A 17370-nucleotide genomic window follows, 5' to 3' on the forward strand; every position below is an offset into this window, starting at 1 on the left:
TGATATCTGGATGTGAAATTTGTGTTATGCTTCGTTTTTTTATAGTCCGTGCACTAGAAAACACAATTCAAAATTCATAAACCTTCATCCACTATCATAAAAAGGCAATCCATCAATTCTGCTTGAACTATCCTCTTTAAAAGTTTCCAACAAAAGAAAACGCTGCAGTTCCGAAGAAGGTCACTTGGCCCCAAATAAACCACTTACTCTCTGCCCCAAGATCTACCATATCCAGAATACGAGATATCAAAACCAGAAGTTCCGCTGCATTACCGTAGAATACCACTAGAGGCCCACAATCAAATCGTTTCTTCCTTTTGCCAACTCCTACCAACCAAATATCATAAACTTCTCGCGTTATGCTGTTCACAAACACACAAACACAAGTACCCGAAAACATAACCTTCTTTATGCTACGATACCATTTCCAATCCGGGGCCCGGCCGGGCTGTTTGAAAATGCGAAAATGATAAATAAGAAATACATATAAAGAAAATACACAATTTATTGTTCGGAGTAATGTTTTACGTTTTGTGTCTTTTGTCGTCTTTTAGTATAAGTTTTCGTTACCACAAACTGCCAGGCCGGGCCTCGCGAAAGTTTGGAAATGGGACCATAGCATAACGAAGGTCATAGTTGATTTTTCAAACAGCGCATTAAAGCCTACGTCTCACGAGTTAAATGACTGCAGAAGTTTTGGATACACCATAAGTTATCAACCAGAGTTCCATGACCTCATACATTCGCCAAATGATAATAACCTTTACGACTGATGTATTATTAAGTTTCTCATTGACTATGCTAATAATGTCATCATTTCCAAATATCATCAGTTGACGATCTTGTGATACGCAAGTAACACAAGTTGTCCAAACATCTTGTTATTTACGTATACCACTATTGTATTATAGTGTTTCCACATCAATTATTTTAATTAGGTCTTCATTTGCATAATCAATGTCTATCAATATTACTCTCTTTTTTTCAGTTACATATGCCAGGTGTTTAAAAGTCCTATCATGAGACACAGTGGATTTACAAAATATCCTCAAAAGTTATTAAAAAGCGCCTTATTTACATAATTAGCATCTAACTATGTCAATGATAACTTATCTACATACCATAAAGTATGACGATTAATTATGAGATAATTCGCTCGTTCTCATTCAAATGTACACATTTTGTAACTTCCGTTACCGTTTGAAGTAAGACGTTTCTGACATATAGATATGTCACATATAAGATGCTAAACTGTCGTTTATAAACGCTAGCCAGAAAAGTTTTGAGTCGTCATAAAAACGACAGTTTGGCATCTTATGTGTGGCAAATCTTAATGTCAGGAACGTCTTACTTCAAACGGTAACGGAAGTTACAAAATGTGTACATTTAAATGAGAACGAGTGAATTACGAAGTATCTCCATAGTCCATCCGGATAACCAAGTAGGTGTAATAAACAGGTAGCAAATGCTAATCATTTCAATATTTATCTAAGACGTATAACGCTAATGGGTCTTACCGACACACTCGCAGATGAACCGGTTATTGTTCGAACAGTCTTTAACCTCATATCCGTCCCCCTTCTTTATTCTGACGCATCTGCCCGACCCGTCCGGTTGTCCGTCCTTCCATGATAAGAATGGCACTGGAGTATCATCGCAGTGCCTTAACACAGGTGTAGCATCCTCATCACGCTCTCCACCGCCACTGCTGTCACCACTCTCATTCTGCAGGAGATACTAGCCTGTGTTACGCTAGGATCACATTTCCAAACTGGCGTCCAGCTTGTGGCCATACACCTCTAACTCCTGAGAAAACCATTCCCATTCCAAGAACCACCAATGTAGCCTGGAGTCGAGCTTGGGTAGCGGACTAAAGCTAAGAAGGCTGGACTCCAGGCTACCACCAATGGAAGCTCCGGATTCTTTATCGCTATGACAGTCATTCCAATAGGAGCCCAGGATTATGTCGCAATGGAAACCTGTCATCACAGCCTCCAACACCATGGCAACATACAGTTGTCACTCTGACAATAACTGGTCAATGTTAGCACATATGCATCAATCAACAGGATCAGGATGTTCTCACTTCTCCTGGCTTAGAGGTGTTGGCCAGGCTTCTACTTCTAGAGGCCTGACCTGAGTGAAAGCGCTGCTAGATTTAGGGATGACATAGTCAAACTACAGGACATACCAAGCAATCAATAGATGGGTACATGAAGCAATTTACATAATTTCTAAATTGAGTTATGCACTGATTTACTTTGAGTTTCTCTATACTGTATTTGAATTCTCTATAAATCAATTTGGACATCCGGTAAAGCAGCCCTTCCCGCGTAAGGCACCAGCTAGATACAAACCGATAGTGACAATTTGAGTTCGGTTCTGTGAAGATATGAGGTCTCCAAACTCTAACGCCGGCCCCGTTCATAGTAGGCTTCTCGTATCCGGATATCCAGATCTGAATCTGGTGCAGCTTCTGATATCCAGATCTGAATCTCAAGTGCGTCACAAAATACAAAATATTATGGCGCAGTCCTCGGTTGATATGTTTACCCGTCCTCTGACGGAGTTTAATTTGACAGCCCCAGACCCGCTATAGCTACTTTTTGATATTACCCCGTCCCTCCCGTCGTGCTACTACCCTGAGCAGAGGCGATACATATAAGCTACTCTCCAAGCAGAGGTTTGGTGGGGAAGATCCTGTGCCCCGATTTCTGTCGGCTCTCTCCGTGGATAAAAAGGTCACAATCTTCCCACCAACCTCTGCTTGGAGAGTACATATGGAGACTACACATGAGCTAGGCGGGGAGAGGTCTGGCCCCTAAAGTAGCGATACAGATTATCGTACACTACCAGTTCAAGCGTCCACTTTGGGTCATTTTCACATATCGAGTATGCAAAACCCAGCTCTCATGAGGGATAAAGAACGACAGAATTATTATCCTTTAGTCGTGACTCTCCTTTATACAAAGCCTGAAATTGGCTTGAAACTCTTACTGATTTGAGCTCGAGAGGAAGGTATGATGAAACCCAGCGACCTCCCGCATCGACACTTCATTTTCGCACGTGAAAACATCGTCATGCCTTGCGCACTATTGGCTACACAACTGGCTGGTTTTGTTCAACCGCGTCAAGCAAGCAGTAGAATAAACATACCTTTACTATCTTTTGCCTGTAGACTGCTTACACTTTGGACAATTTATGTTTTTTTTTATCAATGCTCGTCAGGTAGAGCACTAGAAACTAGTACAGTAGAAGGACAAATACGACAATAGGTAACACCAGCACAATTCTTTACTATAGACTTCAGTATAAATGCATGTTCACACGGCGTTAAACAGGCGGAGAAAACGTTACAGACCACGCATTGCTCTTTTTTTTGAAGGCCTGATATTTCTTCCATTGGGGCAGACAGTTGGCTCTGTCGATAGATGGCAGCACTACGTTATAAACTCCAAAAGTTAAGTCGCTGCTTAACAGATTCCACCATTCGGGATTTGGGGCAAAATGAAAACAAGATTGGCAACATAAAAAGATGTTGCCATGGCGACGGTGATCTTTGTTAATGTTTTCGTTTTTAGCCCACATGCAAATAAGGACCTCGCATAAATCATACCAGTTGATCATCTTCTCTACTCAAACAATACAAGTTGTCCAATGTATGAAAATCTTGTTTTCACAAAAAAGGATATCGTACCATTTCCCCATAAATTATGTAAATGAGGCCCTCATATGCAAGATTTGTGTCTAATAGTGGCCACATTTACTTAACTTCCAAATGGTGCAAAAATAAAATCCCATCATTTACCACTATGGATTTATAGTATTTTGTCATTAATTATGCAAATTAAATATCAATTTTCATAATTGATATCTATCGATATTTATCTCTTTCTCAGTTACATGGAATGCAGCTGATTTATAAATTTTACTCATTAATTATGCAAATCATATATGAATTTGCATGATGGGCATATTATTATAGAAACCATCACTAAAGCTATCTACACAGCAAAAATTATGATGATCCGTCAGCCCCTTCTTGCGTTATTTGCTTTCAAAGTTTGAGACAAAATCAGCTGCTGCAGTTCCAAAATAAGCCACTAGAGGGTCCAAATCTACAGGACATATTTTCCCAACAAAGAGCTATCCACCACTAAAACATCATGACCATAGCATGTTCAGAAGACGAGATCTGAAAAGTGAAAGTTCCCCTGCAGTACCATAGAAAGTCGCTAGGGGGCCCAAAATCCAATCATTTAAAGGTCTCCTACAGACCTACCCACCTACAAAATATGAAGACAATACATCTAGGCATTCTTGAGTTATCGTCCCATAGACTTTCACATTCCTGTGCAATTCCTAGAATTCTTACAAACTGCACACAATATATATCAATTTGGCTCGCCCCTGAGGCGTCGCCAATAAATAGATAAAAGATTCTCATGTATTTGACCCTTGTGCATGTACTGTATGTGTCAAGAAAGCTTGAGATTCGTCCTCCACAGGCAATTATAACAATCTACGGGTAATGATTCCAAGGACATTACATAGGGATAACGTCCTTGGTCAATTAGAGCTTTTCATTCGTATTAAGCCATATAACTGTTGACCCTAATAAACATTGGTCAAGTGTTTATCAAATATAGACGTAATTTGAGGAAGCTAACTAAAATGGTACCCCCGCGGAATTAGCATAATGGTACCGACGTTCGATGTGGAATGGCGGAAAATGGGGTCGATGACCGGAGCTGACAACGGCGCTGAAGGATCTTGAATAATCACAATACCGGCTTCGTCCTCGGTCACAACGACAGTTTTGCCGAGAATACAATAAGTAACTTTTCATGTATAATCCCTTGTTAAAGAGAATTATTAATAGCTATTTGGTTTAACCATAACAGAATTTCCCTATAGCTGAGTCTTGACCAAAAGTACAAAGGCCATAGCATGTAGATTTTATGGATGACATCAGCGCGCGCATTGATTTCGCCTGATTTTGATACCCTTCGGCAATAGTCAACATACCTGAAGTAGTACAATATGTCGCAAACTACTGTCAGTTCTATCGCAAAAACGTTCTAGATGCCATAAAAAGGCATTTGCACATGTAAAAATGGTGAAAACTCCGTACAAATGCGTTGTACAATTATTGTATACGCAAGCTGTAATAAGATTGCTCGTCGTCATCAACTTACAGGAAGACACAGTGCAGCTCTCATGCCAAACTTAGTGGATATAGTCTGTTATTGCTGTGCCATTATTATCAACAACGTGTAATCCAATGTGCTATTCTTGAATGAAGTAAACTACTCACAAATTCGATTACAGGGTCAGATGAAGTAACTAAATGCGGTTCGAGTAGACCATTGTCTTACTGTATGTTGAAGACAGAATGAAAAGACGGGTGACTTCTAAGGCACGGCAATTCGGTCAGACAGTCAGGACAACAATAGTGGAGAGCTAGAGAATTTCAGCTGAGGAAAAGTGAGCAGAGCCAGCGACAGGTAGTCACCGTCAGTCTGCCTCATGACTCAGGAGACTCCCGTGCCCAGTATACGGAAACCTTGTCTCTGCCGTCTTGCAGGATTCAGAACCGGGTCTGTATAAGACCCGGTTCTAAATCCATAATTTAGTTATTTGACTTGTAATACCGTGTTATATCGCTTCAATTCTTCTTACATGCTTTATGGTATTCAAGTTGGAAAATGTGGATGTCTTTTTTTTGCCCGCCTTGTTTTTCTTCGCCAGCGCGCACTAAATATGGAGTCTGCAGAAGATGTCATCCATAAAATTTACTTGCTGTGGAGAAAAATTTTTATATCGGCACTGTTTCAGCAAAATAGCGCTGAAGTCTCATAGGCCCTAATTGACCCAAGGAGAAGAACCGGGCAATGGACAAAGTTAGTGAGAACGGGCAAGAATGCTATCTGTATCAAAGATTTAACATCGCGTTATTTGTATTCTGTAAAACGGCCAGATCACTCCCCACCTAGCTTGTATGTATGTATCCCCTCTATTCAGGATAGTAGCACGACTGGAGGGACGGGGTAATCTCAAAAAGTAGCGGGTCTGGGGCCGTCAAACTCCGTCAGAGAAGAAGACTGCGCTATAATATTTTGAATTTCGTGACGCAATTTACTCAAAACGGGCAACTTTGTAACATTTTCGGCTTTTGATGTAGTGCGGCCAGGAGCTGCTCCGTGAGGTCAGAAGATGCATGTGGGACCCACAGGGGTGGGGTGGTGGTGTGTGATGTACAGGGTGTGGGGGACCAGTACACGGACCCACAGGTGGGGGTGGTGGTTTGTGATGTACAGGGTGTGGCCAGGAGCTGAGACCGTGCGGCCAGGACCTGGACCGTGCGGCCAGACGCTGGACTTATACGGGGTTACTACCTGGCCGAAACAATCTTCCCTACTCTACTACATACATTTTTACTCTACTCTACTCTACTCTACTCTACTCTAGTCTCTACTCAATTCTACCCTTTGACCTGTCTGACTTTACCAAGCGGCATCTAGCGGTGTAGATCCGGATCTAATTTTGGACAGGAGTATGCAGATCCGGATTCGACTAACCCTGGTATGAACGCAAAGGGATATATCCGGATCTGCCCTGAATCCAGATATATCCGGATACGCGAAGCCTAGTATGAACTGGGTGCAATTTTCAGTGTTCTTAATGAAAATTTCCCTCTCCAAGTTATACATTTATGTATATCAAAAGCATGTATGGACCAAACTGAATTGATAGTTGTATATCAATGGTATCGCTATGTCTTTCATGTATAAGGCGACATCGCTGTCAACATGGACAATTGAGAAATTTGTGCATGCAGAAGATAGTCGGCTGTGAAAACACAGACTAGATCAACAAACCATCCACGGGGGAGGCCAGTGGTGGAATTTTAAACTCCAGGCAACTACAATGTCCAATAGAAAGTAGATGTCTTTCTTTCACTCTGAACTTTGATATGAATATTAAATCAATAGTACATGGTTGCAGCATTTTGTTTTTAGACCGTAAATTTATTGTTGAACATAGTAAAGGCAAAGTGAAGACTTTTGAAATGTCTCAATCAAGTTCGTTAATGTGAATGTCGGATCAATGTACAGGGACCAACATTGGAACCATGCTAGTCTGTTCACCTCTGAATACTGGAAAAAAAACCTTCATCATCATCATCATTTACCTGGTGTTTCTTAACCCCGATCCACACGTCTTTGTCCAGAACGTCGTCCGATAACCGCATGAGCAGGTGGAACTCAGCATCATCAGTTGCCATGGCAAGGTGTCCCCCCTTGGACAGACACGTTTTCTCGGCCTCCGCAAATTTCTTGTCTTCGTCAACGACGAGGTACATTGACGAGGAGCCGTACGCCTTCCAGCCATCACTTTGCTGACAAGGTTGGTCTGTAGGCAATGACAGTGAACCGTGTTACCAATCCTCGCGTCAAGATGTAAATGATGTACAATGTAGTATGTACATGTGTAAACTTTATCGCACAACAAGTGTACAATGTACAACGTGTGTCATCTTCCGCTAGCAACCATTCTTTGAGACTAATCTACCCTACAAATACTACATGTGATATGGGATGAGCATGATGAGCATGTGTTTTCATATCTGCTGGAATTTCTAACGTTTAGGCATTCTTGTTTAACTTCATGGAAGGGAAATATATTGATCTACACCGTTTCTTTTTCTTCTCCAAGCAAATAAGGTCAATGACCAGCGGCTGTCACCATGGTTACCGAGTGTGTAACAGACACCCTGGCCTGTGATGTTCGATTCGGCCACACCATCTTAATTTTATGGATCACATCCTCTGGAGACCCCAAAACTAATGCGCGCGGGCGGAAAAAAGGAAAATCCAGCAAAAAAAAACCTGCTGCTAAACCACAGGACTACAAAGCAGGTATTGCGAATTGAACCACAGAACACAGTGTATCAAACAAACAACAAGTCTTTATTTGCAGGAGGTACATTGTCTTGTTCATCATAGCAGACTCGGCTCAAGTGATCGATGTTTGATATATTGATAAGAACGATCAAAGAAGTAAACTAGTGGAAGGTAATTTGCTCCAATGACTGGATGATATATGACTGTAATGACAATATCAATACTCATAAAGGCAGTTTCAACATACGTGGCATTGAACTCCATATTTAGCAATTTCCATGGTTCACAATTACAAATCTCACTGCTGGATACCTCTATACCAATGCCTAAACTCCTCTCTCATCGTTGCAAAAGAAACGTGTGAGAGCCACTCTGAATAGGACGTCTTTGAAATTGTCTTGGCCACCGCGAGTCTCTCGTACAACTGTGCAAACGCAACAAACCCCCTGCCAACGTCGATGGCACAATCCACAATTACGCTCCCAGTTTTCTTGTGAACTTTGATGCTGACATATATTTTGTGGTAGTACTTAACGAGTTTTACGAGCCGGCACAATGCTGGCCTTTTGCGGCAATATAAGTCGGCAAGTTCCGGAGTTCCGTGGAGCCTCGGAGAGGTAATTTTGTTTTTGCGTTTCATCGCCTTCGCGATGAAACGCAATAAGATGAGTTTTACCTTGCAGTCGTTCCGCTAGACCCTGCTACCTTGCTGCTTGCTGCTTGGTTCAACACTGTGTCGCACACAATAAGACCTTATATGGCAAGACCGTCTAAATTTGTTGTTCAGTCTCTGCCTTATATGGCAAAGGAGCAAGAAAATCAGACAGTCTAGAATTGCACGTCACACATGTAACCGCATGCAAACGCTGCAACTGATCAATGGAAAAAGCTGAGTACATTAATTGAATCTACATATTAAACTTTTATAGATAGATTTATAATATGTTTTATAATGTAATTAAATCTCTGACTATTATTTCTATTCAACGATATTAAGGGATTTTAAACTTATTTATTTCATTTGGCGTTATTTGAATTGGTTCTTCGCGTTTGGTGACCACTCCAGAGGGCGACAGAACACCATGTCGCCATTCTGCTCTCGAACAGTTTGGTCCACCATTTTGGAACAAACGCTAAGGTAGGACATAGATATCTCATCTTATATGCCTTATAGTTGCGTATAGGTAACATTAGTCCATCTGTATGTGTATTCAGGTAAATGTAGATCGAGAATTATGTACCCAGGACGTCCCTGGTATTAAAAAAATAACTCGTTCGAGTTACCGTACAGATTATAGTCAGTGCATATAATTAGCGAAACGGAGTAAACTTGCGTCGTCAAATAATTTAGCCTGCTGTTTACACGGTCTCTCGCTGACCAGGGGAAAGACCTCTGGTGTTGTTGCAACGTAATTTGGGGGCTTATTTTACTCTGTATTCTGCACAAAACGATAGCCTCGTGTCTGTGTTTTTGTAAACAAATTAGTGGCTGGGGGAGGGGGGCATAGTGTTGTTTCTTCATGCACTCACGTTTTCCCAAATGCTTTGTGAATCATTTCTTTCCTCCTTTAGTTTAGTAGACTATAGTAGATCCATTCAAACAGGTAGGAAGATCTGTTCTTTTAGTAATCATGTTGCAGTACTTCTTCAAACCACTACTGAACTGCTGAAAGAATTTATTTTTTTTATATTTAAGGAATTGTATGTGATACTACTATGCTGGGTGATATAGGTGTATGTAAATATTGTAATTTTACAAATTGTGTTGACATACTGTATGTAAACTTAGATTCTCATTTTTTTGTGCTTTTCAACCATAGGGCTAGCGCTGTAGATCAAGAATATGAGCGTTGGACGTAGCTAGTATTACTTATTAGTTATTTTAAAAATGGTACTGCCAGGATCAGGTATACTTTGAGATAGATTGCAAAACATTTGTGTTACAGTTGGGATCAGGATTTTTGATGCAAGTTTGACTCCGTTTCACCAGATTAGACTCTTTGGAAGTTAGGAACACACAGGTATCAGCACGATATCGTATCATTGTCACAGTGACAATTTGCACCTCCAATCAAGTAGCTACCCCTTCTATATTTTCAACCTCCTTGCTCCAATCAATTCAAGCCAATTTTGAAATATTAGATATGTTCAGTTGGCATCAGATGTCTAACCTTTTTTTTTGCTTTTTCTTTCAGTTGTGACTGCTGCAGTCCCCAGCTGCCACAGAATTGGACCAAAGCCTACTAAATCAAACTTTACGGTCAATTAGAACAACCATTCGCACTAATAAAAATGTTACTCAATCTTCTATTACTGCTTTTACTTCTGTACACACCTGTACTCATTACAAGACTATCCTGCCACTAAACAGACTGTGAACTTGAACTCATTACGAGACAATCCTCTGCCACCGAGCAGATTGTGCATTTGTACTAACTTCTGCCACAAAGCACACTGTGCACTTGTACTCATTAGCAGACTATCCTGCCACTGAGCAGACTGCATTTGTACTTTCTGACTAATAGTGTGTCACAATCACTTGTGATATTTATTCCTATTCACATACATATACTGTACAGATACAAATACACATACTCGAGTATGATGACCCTCTCAGTTCCTACACCTGAATGAGGAGGGTTGATATTGCTATAGCAGGCTTTTTATGCATTTCTGTTATTATGTGTACCGCATAACTCGACAACCTGTAAACGGATCTTATCAATATTTGGCAGTTCAGTAGCATATGTGGAAATGAAAACCAATGCAGTGAAGGTGAACATCAAATTAAGGCCCAATTAACATAGATAATGAAGAAAATTCATTTCGCTCCATTGCACAATACGACTTTACGACATGTAAGACCAGTCACCTAATTCATAAACCAAGGAGGTTAATTTCCACGTAGATGAAACGCCAGCTTTTTGCAAAGCTCTTGTTTGAGAACAGGCGAAAATCAATGCGCGCGCGGATGCCATCCATAAAATCAAGATGGTGTGGCCTTACATAAAATGCAGCAAGTGGCAGGACAGAGCCTGGTCACCATATAACGTTATCTATTATGGAAGAATAAACAGAGCAATAGTGAAGTGAAGGCAAACATCTTGTATTTACTTGCAAATGTTGCCTTTTTCCTTTCTAGTTATATGATACTATTATCATATCATCATCATCAACATGTATATCATGTGCCCATGCTAAGTGCTAATATATATCACATACTGAACTCTTGTGCCACTGAATGCAACATGGCACATGTCTCCTTTTTTCGGATTGATTAGAACCTAACGAGTAAGGGGTGGAGTGGTGGGTGACGTGGGCTCTTTGTCCGTTTCCAAGAGACATCTCCCTACCTGTCACACTACATTAACTAACCCACAATGATCTACACGCTACAGTAACCAACCTGTAATAATATACACGCTACAGTAACCAACCTGTAATAATCCACACGCTACATTAACCAACCTGTAATAATCCACACGCTACATTAACCAACATGTAATAATCTACACCGATAGTTTTAGAATAGCCTTGGTGGTACTGTGTTACAAATGATTTTAACATGTATATCTTTTGATGATTCATGATATCAGCACCAAATTGTGCACAAGTAAAGTTTGTTGTTTTTACGTCTTCCACATTTCTTTTGATGTCAGACTTCAGGCGTCGTTTTATCTAATCGATTTGAAATAGATATTGCTTCATTTGCAACAGCCATTGATATATGATACAGGCACATATTTCTACATGCCTAATATTCTGGCACAGAAAATAGAATTGTTTTAATCTTGTCTTCAAATCCTAATTGTCAGACGTCCTTTAAAGAATCAGAATCAATGGTATTATATGTAAATTGGACAGGTCTTTTGGAAAGGCTCCGTATACTATGTATTTGGTTCCTGTGAAATAAAGCAATAATGATGAAAATCGATATTAAGACACTATGTTATGTCAGGCCAGGACCCACGCATTTACAAACATTGGGAAAAGTCCACTTTCTTTCGACATTGGAAGTAAAACGATAAATTGTATTTAAAAAACAAAAACATTTCCGCTACTCTGATCGATGTGCGAAAATAGCATCAAAAACCACATTATTTATTACAAGACAGTCAGAACCATACGTGTATGTGCAGATAGCAGCATCAGTACAGAGCGTCCCTATGCAATATTTGCTGTCTTTTGTTGCCAATTTTCAATGGACAAGTTCTGTTACATGAACAGGGTCAAGAGACTCTCAACCAACAAGAAGGCCTTCCGCCGAAACTACTTCGGCACATTTTCAGTCACGAAGCTACTATTTATCATCCTGCGATTGTCTAAGGACAAGTTAGGGTCTAATTGGCATGATATACTTCAAAATGTTCAGTTAGCCCAGAAATCTACTCAATGAATCGGCCTCTTCATTCTTCCAAACGGTCTCATTTACCTATCTGTCATATTATTACCCACTATACTATGTACATACACTGGCTTCCTGTCGCCGTTACTATGTTCTTGTCTCGAAAACAATGGAAAACCATGGATGAAAAGAAGACAAGTTCTTAAGACACTTACCTTCCATAGTCGACGGTGTGGTGCCATTTTCACGGCCAAGTACGGTCCCGCACAGAAAGAGACAGAACAGCCCTCGATGAAACAGTATCAGCTGCATTTTGTGATCTATCTTGTCGCGAACATGAACACGATCATGAAGAGGACTGTAGTCGTCACCACTATCACCTTCTGACGGATGGTCTTAAATAATAGATGAAGCAATTTTGGGTGTGGTGTTGTATGTGTGTTTTTGGTTCAGAATGATCTACTGCATCTGTATGACAGATGTAAACATATAAATTACGTTTTTTTTAATCTACTTTGCTGTTAGCTGAATATTAACCCCATTCGTATTTCATCACAACAGCGGTTCCTCCTATCGCAGTGGCCTAGTTTGTTCGTCACTATAGATGAACGCAGCATAACACATTTACGATGGGCGTAGGCGACTTTCTCTTCCCCCTAACCTTTTTGTTGCCTATCCGAATACACGTGTTTGGTCTAATACACCTACGTGGTCATGAAAATCTTATTACCTTCGCCGAGAAGGTTATGTTTTCGTCAGCGTTCGTGCGTGTCTGTGTGTGTCTGTGTGTGTACACGATACATGTAACTCGAGAATGCCTGGATGGATTGTCTTCAAACTTTGTATGTGGGTAGGTCTTCTGGAGGCCTCGAAATGATAAGATTTTGGGTCCCCTAGTGGCTTGCTATGGTACTGCAGTGGAACGTCCGGGTTTGATGTCTCGTGTTCTGGACATGCTATGGTTATAATTTTTTAGTAGTTGATAACTCTTGGGAGGGAGAGTACGTTGTGTAGGTTTGGGCCCCCTAGCGTCTTTTTCGGAACTGCAGGAGCCGATTTTGTTTCAAACTTTGAAAGGGAATAACTCAGGAAGAGGTTGATGGATCGTCATGATATTTGGTATGTAGATTAAGTGATGATTGACAAGATCGTATGCCAATTTTAAAAATCAGTAGCTAATTTGCCTAACTGATGAGGAAAGTTTATAAATCCGCTGCATAGGACTCATGCACATGACATAAGTAACTGAGAAAGAGAGGAATATCGATAGATATCAATTATACAACTTAATACTTATTTTGCATAATTAATGCCAAAATACTGTAACTCCATAATGGTAAATGATGCGGATTTCATTCTTGCAGCATTTGGGACTTTAAGTAGATTTTAGACATAAACACAATTATCAGATATAGACATTTAGACTATTTAGACATAGACATTATCAGACATATATCATGAGGGCCTCATTTACATAATTCATAAGGAAATGCTACAATATCTTTCTTTGCTAAGATAAGAATCTCATATGTTGAACAACTTATTTGGGTAAAGAAGATGATCATCTGACATGATTTATGCAAACCAGGTCCTTATTTGCATAATAGATGGAAAACATTCATGATATGCCACTTGATCAGGCTTACATCAGTCGGCAAAGGTATGGGGTCGTGGAAATCTAGTTTATATAAATTGTGTGTGTGTTTATGTCGGTGTGTGTGTGTGTACATGTGTGTGAGTTGTGCAACTTGGTTGTAGCGCTTCCAATGTTAGGCCACACCACCTTAATTTTATGGATGACATCCGCGCGCGCATTGATTTTCGCCCCCAAAAAAAAATCACCTCCGAAGAGGCTCTGAAACTTGCCGACTCATATCGCCGCAAAGGGGCAGCATTGAGCTGGCTTGTCGTAATACACTATATACTGTACACTCACATTGTCCAACAAAACTGTTATGTGTGTGACTAGGAGCGATTTGAAGAGGGCGCCGCCCCTCATGAGCCCAGTAGTATTTTGTTCACGATATGACAATACTTATCATTGTACATGTCTGTATTAAACTGAATGATATTATCTCTGGCCGGGTTGACTACAGAGTTTGATGTTTTGCTCTGACTGAAGGCGTGATGTTGTGTACACAGCCGAACACATTTTTTTTCTTTGGACGGCCAAATGTTACATATGGGTCTTCAAACCAGGCATCATTCATGTTAAAAGCACGTTAATATGAGCTAATGCCAACAAATAAAGACTTGTTTGTTTGTTACACTGTGTTCTGTGGTTTAATTCGCAATACCAGCTATGTAGTCCTCCGGTTTATCATCTCTTTTTTCTCGCCCTCTCGCATTAGTTTTGGGGACTCCAGAGGATGTCATCCATAAAATTAAGATGGTATGGCCTTATGCAAAATGACTGAGGCACGAGAGTAACTTACTTAAGTTTAGATATCATTATAGTATGACCAACTGACATAATGTATTTAATACTAAAAAGAGACAATTTGTATTTGAATAGGTTCCACATGTCTTGTACATTCTTTGATGAAGGGTGAACAAGACAGAACGTTATGATTTTGACAGATAATATGGTAATAATGAACAACAACATATGGATCATATATAGATCAGCTCTTCAGAATATAATTAGGATCTTCTTACGCGAAGCCTTTTCGCGGTGGTCTAAGTTCGCGGTATAGAGTTTACCGTGAAAACAAAACCGCCGCGAACATTTCTGCATTTACAGTACGTCAGTCATAAAGGTTAAAATCATCTGAAGGTATGAGGTCGTGGAACTCTAGTTGGAAAATGCTACGCTAGCTAGATTCACTTCTCGCGTCACTTAGTCTGGAAAAAGGACAGAAAATAGATGAAATACGACTAAGTTGTCTCTTGCACTGTTGATATGCGTCCATTCAGCTAGAGGATGATAACATGAATGAATGGTCCCACTAGGAATGCACATTTTGTCAGTGAACACTATATTCTGACATCAAATGAACTCACATTAAATGTAATAAGATATTGCCCTTGTCCTGGCAACTCATATTTTGCAATAAGTGTGCGATGATTAACTTACATGTACATGTATCTAGAAAAAAGGACAGCGTGGTGGCCAATGTGTAAACTGTACAGATACAGAGAATAACAGTATTTAATGAAAGAAAACTTCAATCAGACTATCACATAATGAGCAATACGCACAATATATAATCGTGTGAGAAATTCCAGGTTTCTGATACAATAACAAACTAGAAAGGCAACATTTGCGAGCAAATACAGCATGTTTAGCCATACTCCTCGCCATGCAAAAAATGGACTCTCCCAAAATAACAATGGACCATTCTAAAATACTTGCACTAAAAAAATGAATCACCCCAGTCCAAAATTGAGTCTTCCAGTAGCACCTCAACACAATATGGACCAGTCCACAACCATATCCACTAATTGATTAACAAATACACTTCTGCTAAAAAATGGACTTTTTCATAATCATTCCAGCTCAAAATTAAAAAATAATTAAAGAATCCTCCCCTTGCAAGAATGGGATATTCCGTGCCATTTCCATGTAAACCAGTCGAAAAATATCCGCTGAAAATTACACTCTTGCGCATAATCAACCCAGTTCAAAATTGAATTAAAAAATATCAACCCCAGGGAAGAATGAAGTTTTCCATAGTATACATATGAAGATTTGACAGGAGACGAAGGAAATGACCAAAAACAACATATTTGAGTCAATTCAAAGTCACCGAGAGGGTTTTAGTATAATATTTGTAATATGTTTGAACTATTTTGATTAAAAGAATGTCTAAGTCAGAATAGTTCTAAAGTGTTCAAACAATTAGCATTGAAACTTATAGCATATTTGAACTTATTTCACATACGTTGGAAACATTTCGAACGTAACTACACAAAAATCTCTTTATTTAGAACAGTTTCAAACCATCTATCCAAATGTTTCAATGTTCTAACAATTTGTAACAAAAGATTTTCACAATTGCCCTCATAAACGAAGGTGCTAAGTCCTCCTGTGTGTTTCTGCCTATTTTCGGTGGCCGCGCTAGACCACCAGCGGATTTGTTTTGACGGAGCGTCACCCGCGCGCGACGATGTACACTGTTCGGCACCGCTAATATCCAGCATTTTCCCGCTCCAAAACACTCCACAAGACCCACGTTTTAGTGTTTTGCCTCTTGTGCAACACGATTCGATTTGCATTACTAACGGGACGAAAATGATAGAAAAAATTCACCCCGTCCCGGCGTCCGTCCCAAAAACATGAACGACATAAAAATATATTTTCTTACAGATTCAATCACGAAAATCAACAGCATGGGATTCCAAATTTTCGCAACGGCCGACCATTTATCATGGCTGAACTTCCTTCCAAGGCGTGCGATAGATAAACACTCCCGGCACATAATAGTCACTAGTACCAGACTAACGCAAGCTCATGATGATAATAGGGAGAAAGTTTGTCAGTGAAGTTTGGCCACCAGAGGGTACATTCATTTAACGTTACAAGCTAGCGCAAAGGGGCGAATCATTGACCTTACCGGGGACTGACTCTACTGGCCTAATCATTCCTTTTTTGCCGAATTCTACGATCCATACGCCCGTACGTAGGACATGTAGGAAGGCCTGGTGGTGGACGCTACACATCACGGGAGACGCGTGTTGACAGGAGTGTCGCGCCAGTCTGAGGAGAAACGATCTCCCGTGTTGTGTTGAAGAATTTGGAGTTTGAAAATATCTGGAATAACTAATGCTAGAATAAACATTCACAAAATCATTGATTTAACTTGTTTTCTGTTATAGAATTTCCTAAACTGCAATTTAACCACTGAGTTTAAGGGAACATGGTGTTTTCCCGATAATCACGTTAAATGTTTATGTCCGGTCTTTCCTCCTCGTAAGCAAACTTCCAACTTGGCCAGGTGCAAGGCACTCGGGGTCAACGACCTGTAGGTCATATGTAGTATTGAAAGTGACAGAAGTGGCAAATATTGTCAAGAAAGCCCAAAATAAATCGTTTTGAATATATGTATGCCAAAAATGGGAATGTAGTCCTTTAAATATTTGTTCAAGCCACATATACAGCAAATTTCAGGTCATTCG

The 17370-nt window shown here is 40.1% G+C and overlaps 1 protein-coding gene and 1 long non-coding RNA gene across 2 annotated transcripts in view; one reads left to right on the plus strand and one right to left on the minus strand.

Moving 5' to 3' along the window:
• Nucleotides 1–15494, minus strand: part of LOC136427436 (glycine receptor subunit alphaZ1-like) — a 33686-nt gene extending 18192 nt beyond the window's left edge. The window contains exons 1-3 of the mRNA XM_066416288.1: nucleotides 12468–15494; nucleotides 7196–7416; nucleotides 1518–1725 (exon numbers count right to left, since the gene is read on the minus strand). Coding sequence (XP_066272385.1) covers nucleotides 1518–1725; nucleotides 7196–7416; nucleotides 12468–12564 — 526 coding nt within the window. The 5' untranslated portion in view covers nucleotides 12565–15494. The remainder of the gene's footprint in view (nucleotides 1–1517; nucleotides 1726–7195; nucleotides 7417–12467) is intronic.
• LOC136427441 (uncharacterized) lies at nucleotides 8981–10215 on the plus strand. Its single transcript, XR_010754429.1, has 2 exons — nucleotides 8981–9045; nucleotides 10103–10215. It is a non-coding gene; the product is annotated as an uncharacterized lncRNA (long non-coding RNA).
• Nucleotides 15495–17370: the final 1876 nt, after the last annotated feature.

Source organism: Branchiostoma lanceolatum, chromosome 2 (genome assembly GCF_035083965.1).
Source record: "Branchiostoma lanceolatum isolate klBraLanc5 chromosome 2, klBraLanc5.hap2, whole genome shotgun sequence".
NCBI classification, from domain to species: Eukaryota; Metazoa; Chordata; class Leptocardii; order Amphioxiformes; family Branchiostomatidae; genus Branchiostoma; species Branchiostoma lanceolatum.